Below are 16,079 nucleotides of genomic sequence, written 5' to 3'. Positions count from 1 at the left end.
GTTCTCTGCTTGCTGAAGCACCGCTGTCACATGAAAAGGGTGGGCTCTCAGGCTATTGGCTTTAGCTTGTGTGTGGAAACAGTAAGACCATTCGTTTGCCCTTGTTGAACAAAGCCCTACAATTATAGTGTGAATTCTCCAGTGATTTCTCCCTTAGAGCAGGCAGAGCTGACAAACACCAGGGGCTGACTGGCACGGCACTGGCTACATTCATTCCCATCTGACAATGGAGCTGAGGAAAAGAGTGCTCCTCAGCTGTGCTGGAGCTACAGCAGAGCTCTCTCTCTCTCTCTCGTCTCTCGCTGTGCCTTCTTTTCTTTGCTCTCTCTCTCTTTCTCACCCTCTTAATCATTCTCTCCCTCTCTGTCATCTTCTCCTCGAGCATATGCCTTCTGTTTCTCTCTCATCCTCCACATTACTGTGCTTTCTCTCCATCTCTCCATCTCTCTCTCTCTCTCTCTCTCTACTGGCCCAGTGCCTATCAGGCCCTGCATGCTCAGGCCTCACACAGGTGGGCTACTCTCAGAAAGAGCTTTTTGCATCACATCCCAGACAGAGACTGCCAGCTGGAATAATAAGAGGGTTCTGAAAAGCACCACAGACAGTAAGCCAAGAGTCATTTACTGAAACAGCCACTCTATTTAAGTGGGAGACCTGGCAGTGTGGTGCGCGGGCAACAACCTCTCTCTCTCAATGTGAGCAAGATAAAGGAGCTGATCGAACTATAGGAAAAGGAAAAGGAGGGCCGAACATAGGAAAAGGAGGGCCGAACAGGCCCCCATTAACATCAACAGGGCTGTAGTGGAGCGGGTTGAGTGTTTCAAGTTCCTTGGTGTCCACATCACCAACAAACTATGATGGTCCAAACACACCAAGACAGTTGTAAAGAGGGCACGACAACACCTATTTCCCCTCAGGAGACTGAAAAGATTTGACATGGGTCCTCAGACCCGATGTATATAACCTCCCTATTGTTATGTACATTTCTTGTGTTACTTCTTGATTGATTTGATTTTTTTTCTTTAGTTTATTTAGTAAATATTTTATTAACTCTATTTCTTGAACTGCATTGTTGGTTAAGGGCTTGTAAGAAAGCAGTTCACGGTAAGGAGACCTGCGCATGTGACAAATGCAATTTGATTCGATTTGATTAGTCTTTCCCAGACTGCTGCAATGACAGTCTATTGATTTTCACCTTGAATTTGTCTCGCAGTCCCACTTTCTATGAGCTAATGAATTAGATTGACTAATTCTGGATGATCTGGTGGCTTTACACATCCACACATTTAGGCTCATTTAGCTTCCAGTGTTTGTATCCACACAGATGGAATGTCAAGAGCGGCAGTCTGAAGTGCCTTTGGCCGTCTCTGATCAAAGACCTCTTGGTTGTTTTGAAGGGAATCTTTTGCCAGTCTTTCAGTGTGCTTTAGATTTCAGAGCTGTGTTGTTTCAGAGGTTCGTTACAACAGAGCTCTCAGAGAGTTGTTGACTGTTGGCCTCTATTGACCCATCTCTTCAACATGCAACAGCACAGACAATTGCCCAGAAAGAGGCAGATTTCTGGAGCAAGAAAACAATTTTATAGTAGCCTATACAGTGTATCCTCAGAATATTTTCCCCCAATACCCTTTGCATGTTCTCATTGCTTAGTATCCATCAAGCTTCTTATATTGTAGCCCTGTCTATTATTCCACTCAAGATCCCGCTGAGCAGAGATGGGGGAACATTTGTCATGATTCAGTGTTGTGCCCACACACAGTCACACATGTACATGTACATTTGTCATTGATTGTAACATTATATTTTCATGACTTTGCTAGCCTGTGTCATCCATTATAATCAAAACATGCTTCCTCTTCATGCCCTCATCTGACTCATTGGTCAGGGCCCATATTCATAAAGCGTAGAGGAGAATTGCTGATTTTGAATCAGTTTAGCCTTTTAGATCATAATGAGTAAGATTCCATGGACAGGGGAGGGGCGTGGGGCTGATCCTAGATCAGCGTTCCTACTCTGAGATGCTTTATGAACACAGGCCCAGGCGTTTCCATAACCATGATTGTTTTCTTACGGCTCTCTCCTCCTGTGTGTCATAGGGATTTTCTTCCTCGTGGTTCTGGCATCGTCACCCGCCGTCCCTTGGTCCTGCAGCTGATCAACTGTCCCACAGGTAAACTCTTCTCCATTCCCCTCTCTGTCCCACAGGTAAACTCTTCTCCATTCCCTTCTCTGTCCCACAGGTAAACTCTTCTCCGTTCCCCTCTCTGTCCCACAGGTAAACTCTTCTCCATTCCCATCTCTGTCCCACAGGTAAACTCTTCTCCATTAAACTCTTCTCCGTTCCCCTCTCTGTCCCACAGGTAAACTCTTCTCCATTCCCATCTCTGTCCCACAGGTAAACTCTTCCCCATTCCCCTCTCTGTCCCACAGGTAAACTCTTCCCCGTTCCCCTCTCTGTCCCACAGGTAAACTCTTCCCCGTTCCCCTCTCTGTCCCACAGGTAAAGCCTTCCCCCATCCCCTCTCTGTCCCACAGGTAAACTCTTCCCTGTTCCGCTCTCTGTCCCACAGGTAAACTCTTCCCCGTTCCCCTCTCTGTCCCATAGGTAAAGCCTTCCCCCATCCCTCCCTTCCATCAGAGGTACCTACTGATGCCAGTGGCTTGGTAGGTTTGTTATGGTGACTTCGTTAAGCAGAGAATATCTAATAAGCAAGCTTTCAATAACAAGTTTAAGCACCATGCGAAACAGGACAAATCATTTGTCCTCATTTACATTTAATCCAGTCTTATGTAACCAGTTCAGAATGTGCCTTTTGGAAGAGATGTATTGCATTTACTGTATAGTACAAAATATCAATACCATCTAAGGTTTATTAAGACCAAACTGTCTCAGACCCTGAATGCTCAAATAATGTATAGCCTGCCCAAAGTCATTCATAATAATATACTTTATTTCTAAAGTGCATTTCTCACACCCCCAAAAATGAAAACAATGAATATTCTATTCATATAATAATCATTCATATTCTGTATTACCAAAAGGCCAAAATGAGCTTCTTCTTATTTTCCAGTCAATACAAGGTCTGTGGCTGTCTCACAGTTTTATCAACAGTACCATCTATGTTTGTTACATTTTCCTCCAAACAGAGAGTGATGAAAAGTGAAGAAATGACAGAACAGCTCATTTCAATTCAAGTTGCCAAAAATGGTTTCCTGTATTTGTCATTATTCCATCCCAACTGTCTTCTTATATGATCTTGTCATCCTCACTTGTCCTCTCCTTTCCTTTACTCACCTCTGTTCTGCCCCCCTCTCTTTCTGCAGAATATGCTGAGTTCCTTCACTGTAAGGGGAAGAAGTTCACAGACTTCGATGAGGTTCGGGGGGAGATCGAGGCGGAGACGGACCGCATCACAGGGCAGAATAAGGGCATCTCCCCTGTGCCAATCAACCTCAGGGTCTACTCCCCACATGGTGAGGTCACAGAACTACCACACTTGATCATAGGAAAGACTAGAGTAGTATAATTCTATACACAAAATTTTGTGAATCAAGTTTCCCTATTATTCAAAAGTGACAACCAAGTTTGATTGTATTGCCAGGGCCTAAAGTGAGTTTCAATCAGTTACTATTCATGATATTATATAGTCCTTTATTTTTCAGGGTTATCATTATTCATCGGTTTTGATATCATATTTAGAAATCTTTCTCTGCCTCTGTCTCCACCTCTCACCCCTCTACCCTCTCCAAACTCTCATCCTCTCCCCTCCTCCCTCTCCCCTCTGCCCTCTCCATACTCTCTTCACCCCTCTCTCCCCTCTCCCTTCACCCCCTCTCTCCACCCCTCTCTCCCCTCTCCCTTCTCCCTTCACCCTTCACCCCCTCACTCCCCTCTATATTCACCCCTCTCTCCCCTCTCCTTTCACCCCCTCTCTCCCCTCTCTTTTCACCCCCTCTCTCCCCTCTCTTTTCACCCCCTCTCCCCTCTCACCCCCTATCTTCCGATATTCACCTCCCCTCTCCTCTCTCCCCTCTCTCCCCTAGTCCTGAACCTGACTCTGGTGGATTTGCCGGGGATGACCAAGGTCCCAGTAGGGGACCAGCCTGCGGACATTGAGCAGCAGATCAGAGACATGTTGTATCAGTTTGTGACGAAGGACAACTGTCTGCTACTGGCTGTTTCCCCGGCCAACTCTGATCTGGCCAACTCAGATGCCCTGAAGATTGCTAAAGAAGTGGACCCACAAGGTGGGTTGATTGACTAGAGGTTAAAGGCAGAAACTGTAGACCTTCTGGCTCTCATCAGTGCTCTCAGTTTCGTTCACCATCATATTGTGACAGGGCAGCAGTTAGACTTGGATGCAATTGAACCTACCTACAATTGGACTTTGTTAATGTATTGTGTGTGTGTGTGTGTGTGTGTGTGTGTGTGTATGTGTGTGTGTTTGTGTGTGCCCAGGTCAGAGGACCATTGGTGTGATCACCAAGCTGGATCTGATGGACGAGGGGACTGATGCCCGAGAAATTCTGGAGAACAAGCTGCTGCCACTGCGAAGAGGTGAGACTAAACACAAACACACACACACACACACACACACACACACACACACACACACACACACACACACACACACACACACACACACACACACACACACACACACACACACACACACACATTCTCATCCCATCTCAGTGCTTCCCTCTAGTGGTTATCTAGTTAATTATAATAATAGAACGTTGGATATAAAACGTCTTTCAACAAACCCAAGGACACTGTACAGCAAGGATAACAAGGATAACAAGGATAACAAGGATAACAAGGATAAAACAATAGAATACAAATAAATAAAAGCTACTTAGCTCAAGAGAGAGCTGACTAAGGGCTGAGCTAAGGAGGTCAGAGAGGTAGGTCAGAGAGGTATGTGGAGCAGGTCAGAGGTATGAAGGGGCCAGGCCATGGAGGGCCTTGTAGGTGAGGAGTATGATCTTGATAGGTAATGTGGAGTTTGACTGGGAGCCAGGGAAGGTGGTGCAGAGTGATGTGCTCCCAGGGTTTGGTGCATGGGAGAACCCTGGCAGTGGAGTTCTAGACATATTGAAGCCTGTCCCTGGCTTTGCCGGACACCCCAAATAGGACTCCAGTTGTGTTGCTCACTGCAGCAACCAGTGTTACAACCACTCACAGCTCTACAGAGAGAAATGTAGAACGTAGGAGGAGGTAGAGAAACAGAGGGGGGGGGGCGCGATGGAGATGGGGAAGAGAGTGAGAGAGAAAATAAGAATGAAGGAAAGAGAGAGCGAGATGGAGGCGGACAAAAAGAACATCTTGATTTTAGTGACACATCTGGAAAAAATGTCTGTTTGTTTCTTTTCTGTGCAATAAAATATATTTGTGGGAAACTCTCTAATGCAATTAGGGGACAGACATTTTTCTACTGGTGCTTGAACCCAGGCATGTAGTTCTGTCGCTGTCTTCTCTGTTTCTGTCACTCTCTCGTGTCGGAAGACCTCACGTTAAACCACTAGTATATTTACAAGGCTACTGGCGTTCAGTGCAAAAGGTTATAAGGCAAGATATCCTGTTTAACAGAGAACTGCATGAGAAAAAATAACTCAATTGGGATATGTGATCCCTGTTACCCTTGTGGCTACCTTGCCCCCCTCCTCCAATAACCATCACACGATAGGGAAGTGGGAGCTAAAAGTTACCCTCCACACCGCCCTCCGAACTCCCCACCCCTTCAGCCCACTACCCCAGTGTGGTAAAACAAAAAAGACAAACCAACAACAAAAACCCATACACAGAAAAACGATCTATTAACAAACTTCTTCCTTTTCTTTTCTTTCTTTCTCTCCACAAAACAACATTTTGCCAATCTCTGTCCAGTATCAGCTGACCTCTCTCCCTGTCCCAGGTTACATCGGTGTGGTGAACAGGAGTCAGAAGGACATTGATGGGAAGAAGGACATCACAGCGGCCATGGCTGCGGAGAGGAAGTTCTTCCTGACCCACCCTGGATACAGACACCTGGCTGAGCGCATGGGCACCCCCTACCTACAGAAAACACTCAACCAGGTTAGTCCCCTACCTACAGAAAACACTCAACCAGGTCAGTCCCCTACCTACAGAAAACACTCAACCAGGTCAGTCCCCTACCTACAGAAAACACTCAACCAGGTTAGTCCCCTACCTACAGAAAACACTCAACCAGGTTAGTCCCCTAGCTACAGAAAACACTCAACCAGGTTAGTCCCCTACCTACAGAAAACACTCAATCAGGTTAGTCCCCTAGCTACAGAAAACACTCAACCAGGTTAGTCCCCTACCTACAGAAAACACTCAATCAGGTTAGTCCCCTACCTACAGAAAACACTCAACCAGGTTAGTCCCCTACCTACAGAAAACACTCAACCAGGTTAGTCCCCTACCTACAGAAAACACTCAACCAGGTTAGTCCCCTACCTACAGAAAACACTCAACCAGGTTAGTCCCCTACCTACAGAAAACACTCAACCAGGTTAGTCCCCTAGCTACAGAAAACACTCAACCAGGTTAGTCCCCTACCTACAGAAAACACTCAATCAGGTTAGTCCCCTAGCTACAGAAAACACTCAACCAGGTTAGTCCCCTACCTACAGAAAACACTCAATCAGGTTAGTCCCCTAGCTACAGAAAACACTCAATCAGGTTAGTCCCCTAGCTACAGAAAACACTCAACCAGGTTAGTCCCCTACCTACAGAAAACACTCAACCAGGTTAGTCCCCTAGCTACAGAAAACACTCAACCAGGTCAGTCCCCTACCTACAGAAAACACTCAACCAGGTTAGTCCCCTACCTACAGAAAACACTCAACCAGGTTAGTCCCCTACCTACAGAAAACACTCAACCAGGTTAGTCCCCTACCTACAGAAAACACTCAACCAGGTTAGTCCCCTACCTACAGAAAACACTCAACCAGGTTAGTCCCCTACCTACAGAAAACACTCAACCAGGTTAGTCCCCTAGCTACAGAAAACACTCAACCAGGTTAGTCCCCTAGCTACAGAAAACACTCAACCAGGTTAGTCCCCTACCTACAGAAAACGCTCAACCATGTTAGTCCCCTACCTACAGAAAACACTCAACCAGGTTAGTCCCCTACCTACAGAAAACACTCAACCAGGTTAGTCTTTATTTCATACAGAAAACACTCAACCAGGTTAGTCCCCTACCTACAGAAAACACTCAACCAGGTTAGTCCCCTACCTACAGAAAACACTCAACCAGGTCAGTCCCCTACCTACAGAAAACACTCAACCAGGTTAGTCCCCTACCTACAGAAAACACTCAACCAGGTTAGTCCCCTACCTACAGAAAACACTCAACCAGGTTAGTCCCCTAGCTACAGAAAACACTCAACCAGGTTAGTCCCCTAGCTACAGAAAACACTCAACCAGGTTAGTCCCCTACCTACAGAAAACACTCAACCAGGGTCCCCTACCTACAGAAAAGGCTCAACCAGGTTAGCCATCCACAGAAAACACTCAACCAGGTTAGTCCCCTACCTACAGAAAAGGTCAACCAGGTTTTTTATTACAGAAAACACTCAACCAGGTTAGTCCCCTACCTACAGAAAACACTCAACCAGGTTAGTCCCCTACCTACAGAAAACACTCAACCAGGCTGCTCAACAAGGCTGCCAGCTGAGCCATCCACAGGATCTATTTGGATGCTTACGAGGTGTTCATTTTTTATTATTTAAAAAAACATTTATTTCACCTTTATTTAACCAGGTAGGCCAGTTGAGAACAAGTTCTCATTCACAACTGTGACCTGGCCAAGATAAAGCAAAGCAGTGCGACAAAAACAACAACACAGTTACACATAAACAAACGTACAGTCAATAACACAAAAGTAAAGAAAAATCGAAAAATCTATGTACAGTGTGTGCAAATATAGAAGAGTAGGGAGGTAGGCAATAAATAGGCCCTTGAGGCGAAAATAATGACAATTTAGTGCAATGTGCAAGTAATGTGCAAGTAGAGATACTGGGGTGCAAAAGGGCAAGTAATAATATGGGGATGAGGTAGTCGGGTGTGCTATTTACAGATTGGCTGTGTACAGGTACAGTGATCAGTAAGCTGCTCTGACAGCTGATGCTTAAAGTTAGAGAGGGAGATATAAGACTCCAGCTTCAGAGATTTTTGCAACTCTTTCCAGTCATTGGCAGCAGAGAACTGGAAGGAAAGGTCGGACGAAGGAAGAATGACCAGTGAGATATACCTGCTGGAGCGCGTGCTACGGGTGGGTGTTGCTATGGTGACCAGTGAGCTGAGACAAGGCAGGGCTTTACCTAGCCAAGACTTATAGATGACCTAGAGCCAGTGGGTTTGGCGACGGATGTGTCGTGAGGGCCAGCCGACGAGAGCATACAGGTCGCAGTGGTGGGTAGTATATGGGGCTTTGGTGACAAAACGAATGGCACTGTGATAGACTACATCCAGTTTGCTGAGTAGAGTGTTGAAGCTATTTTGTAAATGACATCGCCGAAGTCGAGGATCGGTAGGATGATCAGTTTTATGAGGGAATGTTTGGCAGCGTGAGTGAAGGAGGCTTTGTTGTGAAATAGGAAGCCAATTCTAGACTTCTAATAACATCCACTGAAGAGTAGGTGAATGGTAGTAGTATAGTCTAGGATCTGACCACGGTCATCTCTCCAGTCCCATGTTAAAACCCACCCTGACCTTTCACCCTGCAGCAACTGACCAATCACATCCGGGACACTCTGCCGGGGCTGCGGGCCAAGCTGCAGAGCCAGTTGCTGTCTATAGAGAAGGAAGTGGAGGAGTACAAGAACTTCAGACCTGACGACCCCTCCCGCAAGACCAAGGCCCTGTTGCAGTGAGTAGGATACACACTTACATACACACACACACATGCATGCACGCACACACACACACACACACACACACACGCTCACACGCATACACACACACACACACACACACACACACACACACACACACACACACACACACACACACACACACACACACACACACACACACACACACACACAGGCACACACAGGCACACACAGGCACACACACACACTTCATTAACTCCCTTTTCCCTGTATCTCACCCAGGATGGTGCAGCAGTTCTCAGTGGACTTTGAGAAGCGTATCGAGGGCTCTGGGGACCAGATCGACACAGCAGAGTTGTCAGGAGGAGCCCGGATCAACCGCATCTTCCACGAGCGCTTCCCCTTTGAGCTGGTCAAGGTGTGTGTACCGTACTGTATGTGTGCGTGTCCCCCTCTTTCCTAACTCTTAGTGTCCATGCAACCCCAGAATGAGACAGACAGTGCCGTGATTTGCCTCCTGCCTCCCTTAGGACCCCAACCCAGAGACTATATGAGGAAAACATTCCTTCCTCCCTCCCTCCCCAAACCCCCTCCTTCTATCCCTCCCTCCCAGAGCCACTCAATGAATACAAGCGACCTTAGGTTCCTGTTTCTGCTGTGTGTTGGAGGTGTGTGTTGGAGGTGTGTGTTTCTGCTGTGTGTTGGAGGTGTGTGTTGGAGGTGTGTGTTCACTATTTAACGGTGTGTTTTCCTTTCTGTGTACAGATGGAGTTTAACGAGAAGGAGCTTCGCAAGGAGATCAGCTACGCAATCAAGAACATCCACGGCATCAGGCACGTCCCTCATCCCTATCCCTCTCTCCCTCTCTCCCTACCCCTGTCCTCACCCGCCTGGGTCACCCCTCTGGGCCAGACCAACTCTAATCATCCTCACCCATCTAATCATGAAGACCTCTAGAAAAACCGATTGCAGTCCAGCGCCACTCATGCTGTTGCATACTGAGGACATCCGAAACAGAGGTGGAGGGATTTGTGATTAGATCTGTGACCGCTGGTTGGGTGGCATCTTTCTCTCACTCTTTGCCCTGTCCGTCTGTATGTATCTTGTATGTATGTCTGTCTGTCTGTGTGGTGAAGCCTCATATGCCCGTCATGTGTAAACTAGCTCACTCCATCCCCGTCCTACGAAGAATTCCTGTCTTTTACCTATGTCCAAGAGTGATATAAATCAGAATCAGACAGTGATGTCATCACTCTTCAGGATGTGAACCTGTTGAAAGTCCCCTCTTTGTTTCTTCCTCAATCTTAACCTAACTCCCATGAGTGAAGGAAGGATAGAAGACGGTTTGAACTGCGTACCAAAACACATATTCCTCCTGACTACCAATAGACCATACATACCTTAACTATGAATAATTATTATTTCTCTGGTGTAGTTGGTGTAAGATGGTGTAAAGAGAAGCCCAATTGTTTTTCTCTGAACTCAATGAACAAAAAATCTAATCAAAACCGATTTTATTTTTCACATGCTTCGTAAACAACTGGTGTAGACTAACAGTGAAATAATTACTTATGGTCCCTTTTCAACAATGCAGGATGCAAAAAACGATTTCTAAATATTATTTACAGTTGAAGTGGGAAGTTTACATACACCTTAGGCAAATACATTTAAACTCAGTTTTTCATAATTCCTACATTTAATCCTAGTAGTGGTGTTCCCTGCCTTAGGTCAGTTAGGAACACCACTTTATTTTAGAATGTGAAATGTCAGAATAATAGTAGAGAGACTGATTTATTTCAGCTTTTATTTCTTTCATCACATTCCCAGTGGGTCAGAAGTTTACATACACTCAATTAGTATTTGGTAGCATTGCCTTTTAATTTTTTTAAACTTGGGTCAAACGTTTTGGGTAGCCTTCTACAAGCTTCCCACAATAAGTTGGGTGAATTTTGGCCCATTCCTCCTGACAGAGCTGGTGTAACTGAGTCAGGTTTGTAGGCCTCCTTGCTCGCAAGCGCTTTTTCAGTTCTACCCACAAAATTTCTATAGGATTGAGGTAAGGACTTTGTGATGGCCACTCCAATACCTTGACTTTGTCATCCTTAGGCCATTTTTCCACAACTTTGGAAGTATGCTTGGGGGTCATTGTCCATTTGAAATACCCATTTGCGACCAAGCTTTTACTTCTTGACTGATGTACTGAGATGTTGCTTCAATATATCCACATCATTTTCTTTCCTCATGATGCCATCTATTTTGTGAAGTGCACCAGTCCCTCCTGCAGCAAAGCACCCCCACAACATGATGCTGCCACCCCCGTGCTTCACGGTTGGGATGGTGTTCTTCGGCTTGCAAGACTCCCTCGTTGTCCTCCAAACATAACGATGGTCATTATGGCCAAACAGTTCTATTTTTGTTTCATCAGACCAGAGGACATTTCTCCAAAAAGTACGATCTTTGTCCCCATGTGCAGTTGCAAACCATAGTCTGGCTTTTTTATTGCGGTTTTGGAGCAGTGGTTTCTTCCTGGCTGAGCGGCCTTTCAGGTTATGTCGATATAGGAATTGTTTTACTATGGATAGAGATACTTTTGTACCGATTTTCTCCAGCATCTTCACAAGGTCCTTGCTGTTGTTCTGGGATTGATTTGCACTTTTCGCACCAAAGTACGTTCATCTCTCGGAGACAGAACGTGTCTCCTTCCTGAGCGGTATGATGGCTGCGTGGTCCCATGGTGTTTATACTTGCATACTATTGTTTGTACAGATGAACGTGGTACCTTCAGGCATTTGGAAATTGCTCCCAAGGATGAACCAGACTTGTGGAGGTCTACATTTTTTTCTGAGGTCTTGGCTGATTTATTTTGATTTTCCCATGATGTCAAGCAAAGAGGTACTGAGTTTGAAGGTAGGCCTTGAAATAAATCCACAGGTACACCTCCAATTGACTCAAATAATGTCAAATAGCCTATCAGAAGCTTCCAAAGCCATGACATAATTTTCTGGAATTTTCCAAGCTGTTTAAAGGCACAGTCAACTTAGTGTATGTAAACTTCTGACCCACTGGAATTGTGATCCAGTGAATTATAAGTGAAATAATCGGTCTGTAAACAATTGTTGGAAAAAGTACTTGTGTCATGCAAAAAGTAGATGTCCTAACCGACTTGCCAAAACTATAGTTTGTTAACAAGACATTTGTGGAGTGGTTGAAAAACAAGTTTTAATGACTCCAACCTAAGTGTATCTAAACGTTCGACTTCAACTGTACATATATTTTAAAATAAAAACCTTTGAATGAGATGGTGTGTCCAAAGTTTTGACTGGTACTGTGTATGTATATATATATATATATATATATATATATATATATATACATATATATATATATATATATATAAAAGATTTGACTTCCTTTCCTTGTTACCTTTCATTTGGGGCCAATGATCTGAAAGAAGCAGTTATTAAATGGAAAATGGCTGCAAACACATGCTTACTATGAGGGTGCCCTCTACCCTATAGGTCAGTGGTTCTGAAGGAGGGAAGGAGACCATTTAAGAGAATTGGGACACATTTTGTTGTAGTAGTGTAGGGACTCCAATAGGCATGGTGTCATCCGAGGATTGGATGACTCATGTACTGTAGCATGTGGGCAAAACTCTTCACATACTATTTAGCAATAATCATATAAGTTGTGTTCTAAGAGCTCAGTTTTTATCTGCACATTTGAGCTAGCAGAATATTTTCCTGAAACCATAATGTGATGATTTAGTTCAGTTGTTAAGTCATGTTTTCTGCTTTCTGTTGTCATTCTCTTTCTTTGTCTTACTGTGCATGTTTCTTCTTTATGTTGTGGGAGGGGGTCTGTTCAATTAACACTGTTCTCTCCTCCCTCCCCTTTTCTCCTTTTTTCAAAATGTCTCTCTTTTTTTGGGCCTGTTACTGGGCAGAACTGGCCTCTTCACTCCGGACATGGCTTTTGAGACCATTGTGAAAAGGCAGATCGGCAAGATCAAAGAGCCCTGCCAGAAATGTGTGGACATGGTCATTTCTGAGCTAGTCAATACCGTTAGGCAGTGTACTCAGAAGGTAAACACACACGGTGGAGAGCAACACTATGGTTTCACCTCTCCCTCCAACCAAAACCTGCAGCTATGTCATCCCTGTTACCGTATCACCGTTCCGTTCTCCAGACCCTGTTGTCCCGGGTTGGGACAGTAGGGGGCATACTGGGGTAGCGGGGGTATTGTGAGGGACTGCCTGCCTACCGCTTTGGATGGTGTGGCTGGGTACAGTGACCATGGCCATGTTAAAGAACTATGCTTGGTTTAGAATGGGTCTTGATGCTGCCGGGTTGCTGCTACGTGGCTGTATGTCAAGGGTTTAGACACAGGAGTAAGGATTAAAACATTTCAACAAATATTTTTGTTATGAATATGATCAAATGAACATTAATAATTTAATGAATGGTCAAATTAACACTTAAGATGTTACAGTTCTGTTAAGTCACAGGTGACTGAGTTAATTTTAGCAGCGGTGACATCATTTTTGATGCCCTGACTGCGTCATCAAAGTGTCACTCAGCTGTTGTCCCAGTCAGCCATGTTGGGTGACCTCAGCATCCAGACCTCCTGCTTGTGAGACCGGGTGCTGTGCACCTGCAGCAGACAGGACCCATGACAACGTGAAAGTTTGGCGGCTCATCCAAGGGCCAAGTTCAGCTAAGAGTGCCCTTGAGGACCGCACTCAGCGGAAGAGGCCCCAGTGGTCTTAATACCACTGTGACAAGGCCCAGTTTGGAACGCAGTCTGACCACAGTGGTTCTGGGACAGTGGAATAACAAACGCTGTGGCCCTGCTCTGAGTGGTCAGCTGGGGGATCGGGGGGTGTAAAGAGGGTTGAGAGGGCGTCAAGGTAGAGGGGAGGAGCAAGGTGCTTTGTCTGATATGGTGGGTGCACAGCTGCGGTCTCAAATGGCTCATGGCTCAGAGCTGTTGACCAGTGGGGTGGTGCAGGCTGTGATCTCTCTCTCTCTCTCTCTCTCTCTCTCTCTCTCTCTCTCTCTCTCTCTCTCTCTGGATGGAGGGACAGACCTCAGCGCTAGCCTGTTTCAAACAGCTTCAAGGGAAACCAAATGTCTCACTTGCCTTTTTTTTACCCCGAGGACGGTATCCCCACTTCCCCCTGACTTGTCCCTATCCCTTCTATTTCATCTGCCTTTCAGTCTGTCATCCCTCTTTTTCCCCACCTTATCTGTTTCTCTCCTTCTCTGTGTGGCCCTCTTGTATTACTCTTTATTGGCATGGGAAACACATGTTAACATTGCCAAAGCAAGGGAAGTAGATCATAAACAAAAGTGAAATAAGCAATACAAAATAACAGTAAGAATAACACTCACAAACGTTCCAAAAGAATAAAAACATTTGAAAATGTCGTATTATGAGCAAATAAATAAACATAAATATGGGTTGTATTTACAATGGTGTTTGTTCTTCACTGGTTGGTCTTTCCTTGTGGCAATAGGTCACAAATCAAGCTGCTGTGAGGGCACACTGTGGTATTTCACCCAGTAGATATGGGAGTTTGGGTGAAATACAGTGTGGCATTTCTCTCTTCTGCTTTGACCTGCTCTCTCTCCCTGTGGTCCCCTCATCTTTTACTCCATTCCTCCATCTCGGTTTCTGTTTCTCTTTGTCTCTTTATCTTGGTTTCTCCCCCTTCTGTTTCTCTATTACTTTACTTCTCTCTCCTCTCTCCTGTCACCACCTCCTCTCTACAGGACGGGCCTGTTCACTCCTGACCTGGCCTTTGAGGCCATAGTGAAAAAGCAGATCCAAAAGCTGAAGGAACCCTCACTGAAGTGTATAGATATGGTAGTGAGCGAACTCACCTCAACCATACAAAAGTGTAGTGACAAGGTAACCAATGAACCGAGCCACGTTCGGAGTCTGGCGTGCGTCATTCTTAGAGGTAGGGATAGACCGATGGCTGGACTACAAAAAAAAGGAAGCAAAATATGTGATCTGTTTTAGATCAGCATAGTGGTTAGGGTTGTACATACAGTGCTTTCAGAAAATATTCATACCCTTGATTTATTCCACATTTAGTTCTGTTACAGCCTGAATTCAAAATGAATTACCTAGATTTTGGTTCTCACGCACACACAATACCCCATAATGAGAAAGTGAAAACATGATTTTCGAAATTTGTGCAAATGATTTGAAAATCAGGTGTAGAAATATCACACCCCTCAGTCAATACTTTGTAGAAGCACCTTAAACAGCGATTACAGCTGTGAGTCTTTCTGGGTAAGTCTCTAAGAGCTTTCCACACATGGTTTGTGCAACATTTTATCATTATTCTTTTCACAATTCTTCAAGCTCTGTCAAATTGGTTGTTAATCATTACTTGACAACCATTTTCAGGCCATAGATTTTCAAGCAGATTTAAGTCAAAAATGTAACTCGGCCACTCAAGAACCTTCAATGTCTTCTTGGTAAGCAACTCCAGTGTAGATTTGGCCTTGTGTGTTAGGTTATTGTCCTGCTGGAAGGCGAATTCATCTCCCAGTGTCTGGTGGAAAGCAGACTGAACCAGGTTTTCCTCTAGGATTTTGCCAGTGCTTAGCTCAATTCTATTCATTTTTTATCCTGAAAAACTCCCCAGTCCTTAATGATTCAAAGCGTACCCATAACATGATGCAGCCACCAATTTATTCTTGAAAATATGGAGAGTGGTACTCAGTAATGTGTGGTATTGAATTTGCCCCAAACATAACACTTTGTATTCAGGACAAAAAGTTTATTGCTTTGCCACCTTTTTTGCAGTATTACTTCAGTGCCTTGTTGCAAACAGGATGCAGGTTTTGTAATATTTTTATTCTGTATAGGCTTACTTCTTTCCACTTTGTCAATTAGGTTAGTATTGTGGAGTAATTACAATGTTGTCGATCCATCTTCAGTTTTCTCCTATCACAACCATTAAACTCCGCAACTCTTTTAAAGTCACCATTGGCCTCATGGTGAAATCCCTGAGTGGTTTCCTTCCTCTCCGGCAACTGAGTTAGGAAGGACGCCTATATCTTTGTAGTGACTGGGCCATACACCATCCAAAGTGTAATTTATAACTTCACCATGCTCATATAGATATTCAATGTCTGCTTTAAAAAAAAATCCATCTACCAATAGGTTCCATTCTTTGTGGTTGAATCTGTGTTTGAAGTTCACTGCTCAA

The 16,079-nt window shown here is 44.8% G+C and overlaps 1 protein-coding gene across 13 annotated transcripts in view; it reads left to right on the top strand.

Moving 5' to 3' along the window:
- Positions 1-16,079, top strand: part of LOC112219316 (dynamin-1-like) — a 94,978-nt gene that overhangs the window by 15,255 nt on the left and 63,644 nt on the right. For 10 of the 13 annotated variants that reach the window (XM_042302330.1, XM_042302328.1, XM_042302335.1 and 7 more), the window contains exons 2-10: positions 2,097-2,170; positions 3,325-3,474; positions 4,045-4,248; positions 4,460-4,558; positions 5,919-6,079; positions 8,743-8,885; positions 9,133-9,268; positions 9,616-9,683; positions 12,797-12,935. In XM_042302330.1, the coding sequence (XP_042158264.1) occupies positions 2,097-2,170; positions 3,325-3,474; positions 4,045-4,248; positions 4,460-4,558; positions 5,919-6,079; positions 8,743-8,885; positions 9,133-9,268; positions 9,616-9,683; positions 12,797-12,935 (1,174 nt within the window). Of the gene's footprint in view, positions 1-2,096; positions 2,171-3,324; positions 3,475-4,044; positions 4,249-4,459; positions 4,559-5,918; positions 6,080-8,742; positions 8,886-9,132; positions 9,269-9,615; positions 9,684-12,796; positions 12,936-14,625; positions 14,765-16,079 lie in introns of all 13 variants that reach the window. The other 3 variants (XM_042302327.1, XM_042302336.1, XM_042302333.1) reach the window with 1 other exon arrangement.

This window comes from Oncorhynchus tshawytscha, linkage group LG20, assembly GCF_018296145.1.
Source record: "Oncorhynchus tshawytscha isolate Ot180627B linkage group LG20, Otsh_v2.0, whole genome shotgun sequence".
NCBI lineage: Eukaryota > Metazoa > Chordata > Actinopteri > Salmoniformes > Salmonidae > Oncorhynchus > Oncorhynchus tshawytscha.
The sequence above is the reverse complement of the archived record's forward strand: the minus strand, read 5'-3'. Positions and strand labels throughout refer to the sequence as shown.